Source organism: Amblyomma mixtum, chromosome 5, assembly GCF_055824585.1.
Source record: "Amblyomma mixtum isolate Tamu chromosome 5, ASM5582458v1, whole genome shotgun sequence".
Lineage (NCBI taxonomy): Eukaryota > Metazoa > Arthropoda > Arachnida > Ixodida > Ixodidae > Amblyomma > Amblyomma mixtum.
Window position 1 is genome coordinate 42,616,249 of NC_143016.1, and position 13,854 is coordinate 42,630,102.

Consider the following 13,854-nt stretch of genomic DNA (forward strand, 5'->3'; position numbering starts at 1 on the left):
CTTACGCTTCTGCCTTTTTCTCTCTTCCACTGCTAACCCCTCCTCTGCCTCATCATTCTCACCCTCCCTTCATCCTTCGATGTGCTCTTCACTTAGTTTTAGTCCTGCTGGTTACACTGCCGCCACCATGCAAGCCAGGAATGGGCGCCCAAGAGCTGCATCCTGAAGTTTAGAGGGTAGAAGAAAAGCGAGGGTTGTCGCACGCATGAACGTAGGTGCTCTGCGGACCCAAAATACTTTTAACCTCGCATACGACAGAGGGACACATCCCATTTTCTTCAAGTGGCGGCAAACGACAACAGTGCACCTACATACTGTATTTTTGCATGCTGAAGACTACAGAACCCCATAAAAACCACCGAGAATTACTTATCTTGCGCTAATAGGTCTCCTTAGTGTTCTGCCAGTTTTTACAAGCGCAGCTGTACAGTTTAAAGCGGACAATTTTGGCATGAAAAAACTTTTCAGTTTCCGGCTTTTGAGCCTTTTTCCAACAGTCAACTGCCTCGAATAAAGTCGAGCCCACTTATAACGAACCTGACTGTCACGCAGATTGCGTTCACAGTATCCGAGGCTTGTCATAAGTGAACTTTTTATTTTACAGCCAGAAATATGAAGTCCAACGAAACTGGACTTTGTTTCTTAGAAAAGTTTGTTGTGCCCACCAGCTTCTTCGCGATGCTTTCCAAGCTCTGCAGAGCAGTCATGTTTCTCGCCGAGGACAAGCAACAAGCTACTTTAGGAACACGATTTAACTAATAGCGGTTGAAGCGTTCACAGCTACCGGTGGCCTCATCAGATTTTAGGCAGTCAGGGAGTGCTCGTACTTCGCGTACAATGGCTTCGTCAGTGTATCACTTCTCAATGCCGGCGTCATGCTCCGTACCTAACAAAGTCACCCCAGGCGAAATCATGTCCAGCTGTCTGTGCGATCAACAGCACACACATTGTTACAGACCGACATGCGTCCAATCATGCGGATGGTCAACAGCGTCTTCAGTCGTTTCTTGGTCCATAAATTGTGCTTGAAATTTCCGATGCACACCACCGTCAGTCCCATGCATACCGCCTTGATCATTTCCACAGTGGCGAACAAAGATACCAGAACCCGAACATCCCCACATGGTGTGTCAATTGCTATAATCATGTGCTGTATGTAGCACTGATGCTCAGACATCTTGAGCACATGAATCCCGTCCATGTCCGGTGGTTGAATCTTACACTTTTCATTCGGTGGCGAGAAGGCCGTAGCCACAACAGTCAAGAGAATGCAACACGCGGTGCGTCACAAAGTGCTCAAGCATGAGCAGGAGCTCCTATTTTTCTGCTCTGTCAAGGCTGAACTTAGGCTAAACAACGCAAAAAACGTGCATCGTCCTCATGAAACATGCCTGGTTGCACGCTCCTCTAACAGCAAAAAAAATTCAGGGGGGCACTTTGTCGACCTAAAGTGCAGTGAGGTGAAAGCCTTAACTCTTTCGTTACCACTGTGCCACTGTGCTTCAATCGCCAGTGATCGAAAAATTCGAAGCGCTATGGCAGCGCGACCGCGGCCACTAAGGACTTAATGAAACATTCGGTTTGTTGTTCACACATTGAACTTAAATTTCCTGCTTAGTTTACATTTTTGCCAAAAAGCGGCAATTTTTGTGGGGGTGCGGCGTCGGGAGCTCCGAACAAGCCGTCATCACTGGGAATGGCGCTCGCTTGAAAGAACCCCGTTGCACGAAATTCTGCTGCGTTTGCACCACTTATTTTTGATGCATCGATTAGCACAGACCCTGACTACAATGCTGTATCGTCAGGTATTGTTTCGAAGCTCAAACTGTGCAACGAGAGCCCAGAACGCTGGCCTGTACGTTCAGTTTCCTGCTTCCGATCCGTTTGTGCGAACCGAAGCTCCTCATTATAGCCGTTACGGTGATGTGGCGCCATCTAATTTGTTCTTCATAACTACAGTTTCGCTTTCGGCGTAGACTGCAATTTTTCCACGACACGCAAATTTTTTAAATGCCCTTGAAAAACGATCCTGTGGATAACTGTGGCTATTATAAGTGGGGTCAACTGTACTTCTTGATGTAATTTTCAATTTTAATACAAGTTTTCTTACAAAAAGACTGAAGTACGGACACATACCACATTTCAGGCATGTTTACAAAGTCATTCGTCCAAATGTGTGCCCCTTTTCTGTCAACAAAACAGAAGTCAAATAAGCTTGAAAGTGAAGTCATTCAATTTCTAGAGCCACTCTGAGTGCATTTTTGCCCTTTGTATGCATGTGAGACATTCACACAGCTTGCACCTCATAAAGAGTTAAGGACAGCGGGGTGCCACGGAACCCAATTTGAGAACCCCTGGCCTAGCGAACTGAAGAGGATTCTTAGCTCGTCTTTTTACTGTGGGAACTCGATCTGCAAGCTCCGAGCGTTCCAAGAAACTTCGAATTATAGTCCTGTGCAGCCGACTTCCCCTAAAGATCCCGGCTCCCATCTGTTTTTTCTTTCTGTTTTGAACTCACCTTCGAAAAGAGTAGTCAGTCAATGCTAGGAGTGCCTTTCAGACAGCCACATGGTGGCTTGCCACTCTGCCATTGGCGGAGTGATAGGTAGCGATCGCCGAAAGCAAGGAGTCCATTAGTATTTTTACTTCCACGGGCCTAATTTGTGGTACTCTGCAACTGAAACTATTTATTCACGGAAGCCTAAAAAACAAAATAAAAGTGAAAGCGAAGCCGCCACGTGACTGGCTCCAAGGAACTCCACGCGCTGGCTGACTCCTCCTCTTTTTGAAGGTGAGTTCAAGAATAAAGGCAGGAGACAAGTCGTTTAATTCGATTTGATAGGGAAATCGGCCACGCAGGACAATAATTTGAAATTTTTAACAATGCTTGGAGAGTGTAGATTGAGTTCCCACGAAGGTGATTTCAGGTTCCTCTTTAGTGCACCTTGAAGTACGCCATATACTATAAAAAAGTGCATTAACTCTTTCTCTACTCTGCCTACTCAAATCATTTAATTTGACAAGAATCGGTCAAAATGGCCCATTCTAAGCGATCCAGGCTGCTTCAGGACAAATTGTGGAAAACCTGTTACCCCCCCATTTCGATGCCGCCAACCATCTTTATCATCGTGCGTCAGGGCAACACCAGCTGGGCGAGGAGGAAATCTCTCGCATGGGGGAAGCGGAAGCAGCGACGGGAGCGCCACCTCGAAGGCTACGCGTAACTCAGCGCAACCGGTGAGAATCGCTTCAGGATCCAGCCAGAGTCGTGAGCGGTTGCAGACACATGCTCCCATCACCTTCTGCAGCAGGCGCACGTAAGATCCGTCGTGCCTTGCTGCTGGACTTCTGGTTCCAGGCAGCAAAGAGAGCACAGCAAACGCACGCTCTTGTCACCTTCCCCAACGAATGTTTCGGGATGGCTTTGCACCAAGAAAGTGGCACGCACGGGAGGACCAGGCCGCTATTGTTGGCATGTACAAGTGTTTGCCACCGATACCGCTAAAGTCACGCCCTGCCCCAGACGGTGTTGGAAGCCCTTCTCACGTAGCCTTCATTTCAGAGATTGCCTCGATGTTCTGTAGCTAGCTGGCCTGCTCTACGTATTAATTGCAAGTGTAATAAATAGCATATGAGTGTTCACGCTTTGTCGTCCCTCCCTTTTTCCCTCGAGCATGAACCCCTCTGCGGTTAGCGAGCGAAAACACTGCTTCTGCGGAGTGGGAGTGCGGGGCGGAAGGCTGTCCCCCATAGTTTCCACAAAGTAAACCATCCAGTACATTGCAAAAGAACTGCACATCAGTTTCGAATCCAGTTTTTTCATCTGCCGCATGGATTGCACTGGACTGGAAAATGCTTATTCACCAGTAGAAAGTGGTCTAAGGTGAGGTCTTGGTCCCGCTGGATGGCTGTCAGCCCGTGGCTCGCTAGCTTGCTCCACTGTCCGGTTAAGCAATACATGTCCCGCTTTATCCTTTATCATTAAAAAGAAAGCTCTCTTAGCTACACAGTGATGTACTGCAGTAAAGCAAAATTTTTTAATTTATGTGAAAATATATTTTTACACGCGCCACCCTGAAATCACCCATTTTCCAGCGATAAGAACAGATCTAATTAAAAGAAAAAAAAATTGCAACTGTAATCATTTCCCAAACTGGAATACCATAGAAGCACTGCTGTGTTATCCCTTTGTTCAGGTGTTTGGCAAGTGAGGAAACCAGGATGAGTGAGGCTGACCAGAGTACTCCGAGAAAGCATGCCACTCGACACGTACCTCCTGCACCTGCTTCCGGAGTTCAGCCTCTGCCGAAGTCTTCTCATCCAGCATCAGCTGTGCCATGGCCAGCTCCGCCTTCAGGGCATTCTGTGCCTTGTCCAGCTGCTTCTGCCAGGTCGTAAAGGCTTCGAACTGCTGGCGGATCTTGGCCGTGCTCTTGGCAACTTTCTCTGCAAGGTAGTTTAACAGTGGGCCCATTCACTGTCATATATTGAGCGTGCACAAAGGCCCACGCAGAGAACTGTATTCAACATTTCGTAAAATTTTCTTTACTGACGTTCTTAAGGCAATAAGAATCGCTAACTCAAATAAAACAAAAAAGTGAAACCAATCAAGTCAGACAAAAACTGATTTGATGTTGTATGGTCGCACCTACCAAGAATTTAGGCAGTGTCTATTCTGCCGGCAGCCAGGAGAATTCCCGTATTGAAATTCTCCTGGCACTCACCTCCGATTCGTAAAGAAAACCAAATGACATTACGCCATGAAAACTGACTTTTGGTACTTTCACGATGGTCAATAAAGTGCTCCAGACAGTCCGCGCATCGATAGAAATTTTTTACTGCTTGCTGGGTCATGAGCGCCTGCAAGCAGTGTCATATTTAAGCCGAGATGGTCTTAAAGTGAGCCAGACAACTCCCAGTACCAGTAGACACAAGAAAGAACTTTAGCGCATTGAAAGTTAAAATAAGTGCAGTTCACTGGGTATGTACCAACGAAAAAAATCAAACAAAAGGAAGAAGAGCAAACGAGAAACTATGTGTACCATCAGAGGGTTCAGCTCGAGACTTCCATCCGCACTCGACAAGCGGAACTCTGCAGAGCTCAGCTGAACTTTTAGAGCGCAGCTCTTAGGCGCCCGTTCCTGCATTTTATCGCGTCGCCGTCGTAACCAGGACAGGGTAAAAGCACAACCTCCTTAGCAAGAAACAAAAAAAACAGTGCCGTGCCTATATAAGAAGGGCATTGACCGCCTGAGCCGCTGTTTAAAGGGACTATGCAATAAATTAATTGAGATTACGTAAAGCATGCAGGAGTTAGGCATTCCATCACTCATCACCCCAGTGCAAGAATTTTTGAGCTAGCATCAATAACAACAAAGTTATAGACAATTAAAAATTATGCTCCTCCTCTTCCCTCTCAACTCGTACACACGGGGCACCAGAGAAAAAATAAAGAAAACAGCTCTGGAACTGGGCCCCGCCCATGAATACATCATTCGCTGACGTTCGGTTTGAGACTTCTGGTTGTCGCACCCAGCAGCAGCGTCGGCAACATAACATCTCTCCGGTCTCTCTTCGCCTTCCTGGATTGCGGCGCGCGTCGGATTGCTTTGGTTGCCACTGCGACAAAGGCACTGCGAGTGGCTCCCTAACTCCCGACAGAAAGAGGCAACAGAGGTAAACTGAAACTACATGCGTGAAGGCAATGCCTGGCTGGCTCGCACTTGCCCAAGGGGGACGCGCGGCGGCACGAGCAAACGATTTTCACGGCTACCAAAGTGTGCCCGTGACGTCGTGGCTGCCGTGGCTCCAGTGAATGATAGCGTGTGGTGGCCTGCCGACGTCACGGGACTAGTAACGTCTATTTCCCCAATTTTAGTTTCAAAATTGGTCACTACGAAGACACCAATCGGCAAGCGAATTTAAAAAAAACACGGTTTTAAGAATTCATAATTAATTGCCAGCTCAGCTCCGAAGACTCACACTTGGTGTTAATGCTTCTTAGCATCATTTCTAAGCATTGAAAACATTTACAAACAACTTTTAATTCGTAGCACAGTCCCTTTAAGCTTCAGTGAATAAACTGTGTTTTGTTTGTTTGCCTCTCTCTCTTGTGGTAGTGCACTTTAAGTGCAATAATTCTTTTGTATTGTAATCTCTCTCAAGTGTAACTTTGTTGTTAGTAGAGTGTTTCTTGAAGAAGGAATATGTCTGAAAAATAAAAAGCTGTCTGTGATTGTACATACATGTCTTGCTCACATTCTTTGCCTAAATCTATCAAAAAGCTGGAACAGCTGATGAGCTGCACTTAAATTTCGCATTAGAAAACGTAATCGTCGGCAATTTTTGGCCCCACAATGCGCCAGCTACTGTACATTATGTTCACCTGCAGTCGTGTCAAGCCACATGGTTCTTTTAAGCTTGGCACTTTTGGCACGCATGGAGTGCAAAGATAGCCGCAGCGCCAGCGCGTCTTCTCAGTTCACTACAGCACTCCGAAGTTCTCAGTAGCCATGAATAGCCACAAGAACTAACAGAGGGACTACTGTAAAGTTGTAGCTGATTACTGGCAAGAGCCGGGTCAGTCTGGTACTTCCCCCGGCAGCAGTGAAAATGAACTGCACTGCGAGAATCAGCACCTCAGGGCCGTGAAATGACCACAAAAATTGTTCTCACGACGCACCAGGTAACCAATCAGAGGCCATTGAGGGTAAAATAGAACTGACAGGAATTTACAACACAACACGAACACAGTTCATTTTAGCCAGCGAACACAAGATGCACTAGATTGGAAACCAGTCTTCCGAAATGCCTGTGGGGACCAAATTAACATTCATGCTAAATTAGTAACACATCGCGACACACGACACATCGCTAAGAGTAAGGAAAAGACCAAGACCAAGCGCCGGTTCCATCGCTGCCAAGAAGGCTGATAAGGTAGTACAGCGTGCTCACCTTTCAGGATGGCATTCTCCTGCAGAACTTTAGCGATGCGTTCTTCCGCTTCCTGGTGAGTCAGATCATCGCTGCAGGAGGAAAGCGACGTACCGTCGTCTTGCGGCAACGACAGCTTCAGGTGTTCCAAGGGCCCGTTGGCAGCTACAGGGCCGAATCCGATGCTGTCATCACTCGCAGGCAGCACCACGAAGTCTGACATGAGGTCGTCGCTGCCTTCCGTGCCAGCCGGCATGCTCGGCTCGTGAAGTGAACTCACCGCCATCATGGCAGTGCCCTGTGGCGCCGAAACGATGTCAACCAAAAAATACGTCAGCCATTGCTGAACAGCTTACAAAGGAAGAATATAGTCGCAAGAAAATAGTGCTGGAAATGACACACTTATGGATTCAAATTCCTCACTACACGGCAATTGCGGTTCAAGTATTTGTAGGCGAAATGAATCAGTAACTATCCGGTGCCATTGCACAAAACGGTGCAATCCTTGCAAAAAACAGCGTCTTATAACTTGTCGCTGTCATAGTGTAGAAATACACCGAAAGCGATAAGACTGGCGGGCAACACCCGATATAAGCATCGATGAGCCCTGCTTAGAGCTCAAGCGAACACGCACCATTGGATACCGAGCGGCAGACATCAAAATGGGAACAAAACACGGGGAAGGACGGTTGATACGTTGTGATCCCATTCGAATAACTCACACCATTCTCAACGGTGACGCCACGTTCGGATAGCAGTATTAAATGCTTTGGTTCTCGCTTCGTGACACTGAGCTGTTACGTCAATAAATAGAAGGCGACCTTTGGCCAACTTGCTTGGCAAGTTCACGCAAGTATAAGCTGAGATAGCAGAGTCCTGACAGAAGCCACGGGCGTGAAGCCACTCATGCCACTAAGTTCAAATATTATGGCTCATTCAGGCGCGACATGTCTTACCTTTCGTTTGCTTTAACTCGCTCAAGCCACGAAAGTCGAGCACGGCCGAAGAACTAACAGAACGAACGTCAGGCGAACGAACACTACACCTACAACACCGCCACTGCCTGCACCGAAAAACAATCTACCCGTTTAGCTATTGTGACGCCGAACGTGCAAATAGTCGTGGCCATGGAGGAAGGAAGTTTTTTTATGAGGTAAAGAGAAGAAAATTCTTTTTCCTGTCTATAATTTCCTTTTCATAAAGAGAAGAAAAATTTAGAGGAGAGGCCGTCACGTAACATTTTCTGAAGCTGGAAACGAGTTCGGCGCCATGGTGTTCGTGCCCGCTACAAACATTTCTCCGCGCGCGCGTTTCAAACCCGGCGAAGGAGCTGGCCCAAAGAGACTCCGGTGCGAGTGGCGCTTGGTTTCTGACCGTTGTTCATGTACTGGAGACATCGGAAGTATTCGTACGAGACACTCGGTGGTTTCCAGGTATTGCTCTTTGCCGCGTCTCTTGTTCAAACGAAACAGACCGGCCTTGCATGGTCATAACCAAGTAGCATTCGGCGAACGCGCTTATCGCAACAGCGGTAAGCCCAGGAAGGAACTTTCACTTATTGCCGTGGACCACCTTGGTACGCAGTGTATTTCGCCACTTTTGCCTGCGTCGTTTTGCCACGGCGGAGATGTGTGCCCCTGGGTTGGCATGTTCTAGAAGGTTCGATCATTTCACCAGATGAGGTGAAGGGCACAAAATTTTATTTGAATGAAACTGTGTATAAATAAACAGCTGCTGCCAAAATATAGCAGAAGAGAAAACCAAATCTAGTGTATACTAAGAAGAGCATGCTTGTTTGCATTTTTTTCTTATATAAACTGTTACACATGGTGCCATGACTGAAATAGAACTTGTAACTCTATGCCGTGTATCATCTTTAATTTCTTTTTTTTTTTATGCTGTGTGTCTTGGATCGCACAGTGTATTTCATGATGCTTCAAACCAACCATCCCACCTTAATGCATTGTAAAGTACTGCTTTTAAACTTAAGCTTCCTGAAATGTTTTAGTAATGGCTATCCTGGAAGCCTTACATATTCAGCTTGCTGGCACGAGGCTTATATTTGAATGGCACTCAGGATAATGATTTTTGAGTGGACAGCTGTCAAATGTTGCAAAAAAAAAATTTCTTAACTAGAATGAGTTTAGAGCTTCATGCATGATATCTCTGAGCAAGGTCATTGATGTTGAGTTGTTTGCATGCTATGCTCGCATAAAATTGTCCCACATACTGGCCACACTTTGATTGCGCTCTTTGGTGGATAGCACAAACCTCCCAGTTTTATGCTGAATGAGTGTATCTGCTTTTGGCTGAGTTGTGAACAATGCTGCCACGCATGGTCACACCCCAACTTAGTGTTCAACCTGCCTTTTAATGCAGCTCTTATTGCTGGATGTTGCAATCTGCTTCCATTGCATATGTTTGGGAAGCAGGCTGTGTCAACAGTGCCTTCTGCTGCAGCTGTGAGGATAAGAAAAGTTCTGCAGTATTTTGTTGTTGGTCTTAAATACTATACTTATCTTCATAGCATGTTTTCGAGCGGCTGGCCACGCAATGAATGCTTTCTCATATAGCAGTGAGGATAGGCAAATATACTAAAAAGTTTGAGTTCTTGACCCTGAATGCAAAATGTATTATCATAACATGTTGTAATGGTGGCCGTGCCAACAACGACTTTTGATTCACAACTCCAATAGCCACTCATAGAGGTGACAGAAACGGAGAGGGCCAAAGTGCATATAGTAGATGGCAGGGGAGGATTTATGGTGGTGGGGGTGTTGCCCCCTTCCAAAAGACTGAAATTTTACATATGATAACCATTCTGAATGCCTTTTTCTCAATGAAAAAAATCCAAGAAATACATGTTTAAAATGTGACTGCCCTCCTTCATAAATCCACCCTTTGTTGCAAGGCAACATAGCATGTTTCACATCCACAGATCTAGTATTGTGCATAATATATATGACCATAGCTTTTCAGACTTCTAGGAGTTTAGGAGTACCCAGTGGCTGCAGTATAAGTTTCAAAGTGTTGTGCATCATTTCAGTCCTGTGTTTCATGTTTAATCTGTAGAGCTGCAGCTGTACGCACCGCTTTTCTCTACTTGGCAAAATACTAGCTTGTAATGTCACTGCATAGTAGCACACTTTACTTGTGATCGACAATACAGACAGTGAAAGTCGATCTATTGTACGTAATGAATGCATTGAATTATTTTTCTTCAACATAACCTCCGTCATCAATAAAATTAAGTGCACATGTGGATCCTCATTTCACTAAGTACTTTTTATCACAAATAACAATATCATAGGACATGAGCACAATAAACACGTGAGAAAAGGCCTCCAAATTCAGTGAGAGCTTTGCCTTTTTCGGCACTTCTTGACCATGGCATCAGCTAGAAAAGCAATAGACGGACTTCACTATCAGTTGCGCTACGCCACCACCGCCACGATTCACTCTGGGAGTTGTGGTACTCCAGCCAGTGGCCACGTCGGTGCGGTGCGTAGGGCATGCGCGAGAAGCAGTCCTGTTTGCGTCGCCAGACGATGATTCTCTACATATGAATGCTGGATTTGCGGGATCAGTACGTTCACCTGAGGGGTGTCATGAGCTCCGACAACAGTGCAAAGCAGAGAGTCCCAGATTTTGTTTTCTGACATTGCGTAGAAGCTGTTCACAAGACGCAGCTGAAGAAGTCCTGTTTAGTACATTTAGCCTTCGCCGCCGCGGTGGCTCAGTGGTTATGGTGCTCGGCTGCTGACCCGAAAGACGCGGGTTCAATGCCGGCAGCGGCGGCGGAATTTCTTTGGAGGAGAAATTCTAGAAGCCCGTGTACTGTGCGATGTCAGTGCACGTAAAAGAACCCCAGGTGGTCGAAATTTCCGGAGCCCTTCACTACGGCATCTCTCATAGCCTGAGTCGCTTTGGGACATTACACCCCATAAACCGAACCAAACCAAACATTTAGCCTTCTTGTTCCTGTTGATCAGTGGACATTAACAAATGGCAAATTTTCAAGCCCTAAAGCTGTATGAAATGCCTTTTACACGCCGCTCAGCTTTAAGGCAGTCCCTTAAATTGTTAAAAGGAGGCGATCGAATTTGCCTTCGTGCTACGTCATCAAGCTGTCTCTGCAGCAATTTCTGCCCGGTGTAAGCTTGTAAGGGAACAACTGTGCTCAGTTTTATTGTCATATTTCAGGAATCCACAACATGCGTTTGATGTGCATATTCACTCCTGATATCTCGAGCTGCCATACTAGCGATAGTGCTTGCTCTGTTTCACGGAATGAGAAAGTGAGGCTATAAAACTATGGAAATTTGGAATAATTCCTAACATTTTGTTGTACATCGGACGTTGGGCATATGTGGTATTGCAATTTTAGCCACATGCCATTTATGCCGGGATACCATCCACATTTTGCTTGTTGTTTTCGAAAAAAAAAAAGCAGCCACCTAGTGTTTACCCATCAGTCAACATGTTCCTGGGTTCCTGGAACCCAGGGGTTCCAGGAACCAATGGAAGCGGAGCCCGAGCGGGGACCATAAGAGGGTAAGCTTTGACAGGGGGGCTGGGTTCCAGGAACCCATGGAAGCGGAGTCAGAGCGGGGATTCTAAGAGGGTAAGCTTTGACAGGGGGGCTTCCTAGGCTAAAGACAAGGACGAGACCAGGGGTTCCAGGAACCCATGGAAGCGGAGCCCGAGCGGGGACCGTAAGAGCTAGGGTAAGCTTTGACAGGGGGGCTTCCCAGGTTAAAGACAAGGACGAGGAGTTCGATAAATTAAGGAAAGAGGTTGGGGAGCTTAAGGCGCCGCAGCTGTGCGCCGTGTGACTCACTCGCGCATGCGCAGTTGGGGCTCTCCGGGGCTCCGAGAAATCGCTCACATCTATAAAAAAATATAGCGTAGCGTTGCTTCCGCAACAAAAAAATTTAGAAGGCAGCGTCGGGCGACAGCCTTGAAGCCTACTCATAAAAAGCAAAAATATAGTAATAAGGAGAGAGTCGGTTCCTCCCGTGATTACGCTACGTGATATATATCTGGCCCCGCTCCACGCGCGCATGCGCGGACCAGCGCGGCAAACTGACTGTAGATCAACCTCATGGAGGAAAAAAAAACTAAGGAGGGAGCGTGACGTCACGCGGCCAGCGTTCGCAAGCCGAGTGTTTATGAAGCCGTTTTATCCCTCAGTTTTTCACTCTTCCAGTCAGTCCTTTATGTTTTGGTCCTTCTATGTTTTAGTGCGCGCGTATGCGCGGTTCATGGCGCGAGGCGTCTACAGCAAGGAGTTTGATCTACTGTCAGTTTGCCGCGCTAATCCGCGCATGCGCGCGGGCAGCGGGGCTAGATTTTACCGCACGATATCACGTGGCGTGATCGGGGGGGGGGGGGGGGGGGGACAAACTTTTTTTTTTTACTATGTTTTTAGTTGTTAAGACTAGGCTTCAAGGCTGTCGCCGGACGCTCCCTCCTCATTTTTTTTTCTCCATGAGCAACCTCCTTGCTGTAGACGCCCGCGCCATGGGCCACGCAGACGCGCGCACTAAAACATACCAACACCAAGATATAAGGGACTGACTGAGAGAACGGAAAAAAAGGGGGAGGGATCGGCTTCACGATCAACTGGCTTGCGAAGGCTGGACGCATGGCGTCGCCCTCCCTCCTGAGTTTTTTTCCTCCATGGTTCCATGAACCGACTGGGAAAATTTGCGAGAAAAAGGAAGATTCATACTCCGTTTCATACATAGCAGGCAACGCTGCCAAAGCTAGCGCGCATGTTCGCGCAGGCTAAGTCCGCACGCAAAAAGTAGTTCGCCATACAACCAAAACGAACACAAGCATATTTCGTAGAGACAAATCTTAAGTGCCGTAACTGGAACCTCCTGGACTTCGTTTTACCTCTTGCCTTTTCGTCCTGTGACTCGTCGAGATTTCGAGAAGCAAAAAGTACGCGTGGCGGTATGATACGCGGTTGGTAGGGCGGATCACTTCTACTAAATCCGCGCCCAAAAAGTGGTTCAAACTTCGTGAAAATTATGGCCAGAGAGCCCGAACACCGAACGCCTCACAGCTTCGACCGTGATTTTCAATGCTACTACATAGTTTTATGCCGCTCTTAGTATTCGTCCAAACAATGACCGGAGTTTCGAGAAGAACGAATGATGCGTGGCGGAGTAATATAGTTTCGCGGACGCACTACTTCAGCAGCCTCCGCAGCGTTGCGTCAGCATTTCTTGGCACCGCTAGCGAAGCTACGGGGAGCAGCATCTGTGTCCCTCCTCCATGTAGTTCGGTGCAGTTTTTTTTCTTCCTCCATGGTTCGGTGGGTCGGCCTCCACCATGGAGTTTTTTTTTTTTCCTCCATGTCCTCCACGGAGCCTTTCATTGCAGTTTGTTTCGTTTCCGCGGCCAGATAGAAGCGCTTTCGGCAGCTTACTTATCGGAGTCCGATATCTTTCTTTCTTTTTTTGCGCTAAGGTTCACGCGGGCTTTGTAGACATCGTTACTGAAGCCGAAAACTTACAAACAATGCTGTTTTCTTTTATATGTGCGCAGCAGCCTACAGTACGGCAATCCATTTATAGCGCTTAGCTCAGGCATATTTAAAGGGACACTGAGGAGAAATTGAAGTTGGCTTGTATCGACAGAATACCAGCTCCTGATTACAAAAACGTCACTCATATTGACAACAAAGCTCTTGTAACGTAGAAAAGAGCAAGAACCAAAATACAGGTATCGCCGCCACAGGCCAAACTCGCAAGTACTAGCGTTATGACGTCATAGGACAAAGCAGTTGTTCTAGCAACTCTAGGACCCGAGAAGTCACAAATCACTGAGGCGCAGCCAATGGATGCGCAAATATTCTTGACGTCCCCAGATGGCGCCACGTGCCCGGCAGCTACGCGCGCGCCTGAAGCA

At 47.0% G+C, this 13,854-nt stretch overlaps 2 protein-coding genes across 4 annotated transcripts in view; one reads left to right on the plus strand and one right to left on the minus strand.

Moving 5' to 3' along the window:
* The window catches only part of LOC149341914 (uncharacterized), a 40,463-nt gene extending 32,434 nt beyond the window's left edge, over nt 1-8,029 (minus strand). For both annotated transcript variants that reach the window (XM_089544209.1, XM_089544208.1), the window contains exons 1-3: nt 7,890-8,029; nt 6,955-7,231; nt 4,274-4,446 (exon numbers count right to left, since the gene is read on the minus strand). In XM_089544209.1, coding sequence (XP_089400335.1) covers nt 4,274-4,446; nt 6,955-7,222 — 441 coding nt within the window. In that variant the 5' untranslated portion in view covers nt 7,223-7,231; nt 7,890-8,029. The remainder of the gene's footprint in view (nt 1-4,273; nt 4,447-6,954; nt 7,232-7,889) is intronic.
* A 230-nt stretch (nt 8,030-8,259) lies between these two features.
* The window catches only part of Ptpmeg2 (Protein tyrosine phosphatase Meg2), a 60,710-nt gene continuing 55,115 nt past the window's right edge, over nt 8,260-13,854 (plus strand). Inside the window, exon 1 of one of the 2 annotated variants that reach the window (XM_089544212.1) lies at nt 8,260-8,366. In XM_089544212.1, coding sequence (XP_089400338.1) covers nt 8,316-8,366 — 51 coding nt within the window. In that variant the 5' untranslated portion in view covers nt 8,260-8,315. The remainder of the gene's footprint in view (nt 8,367-13,854) is intronic. The other variant, XM_089544210.1, reaches the window with a different exon arrangement.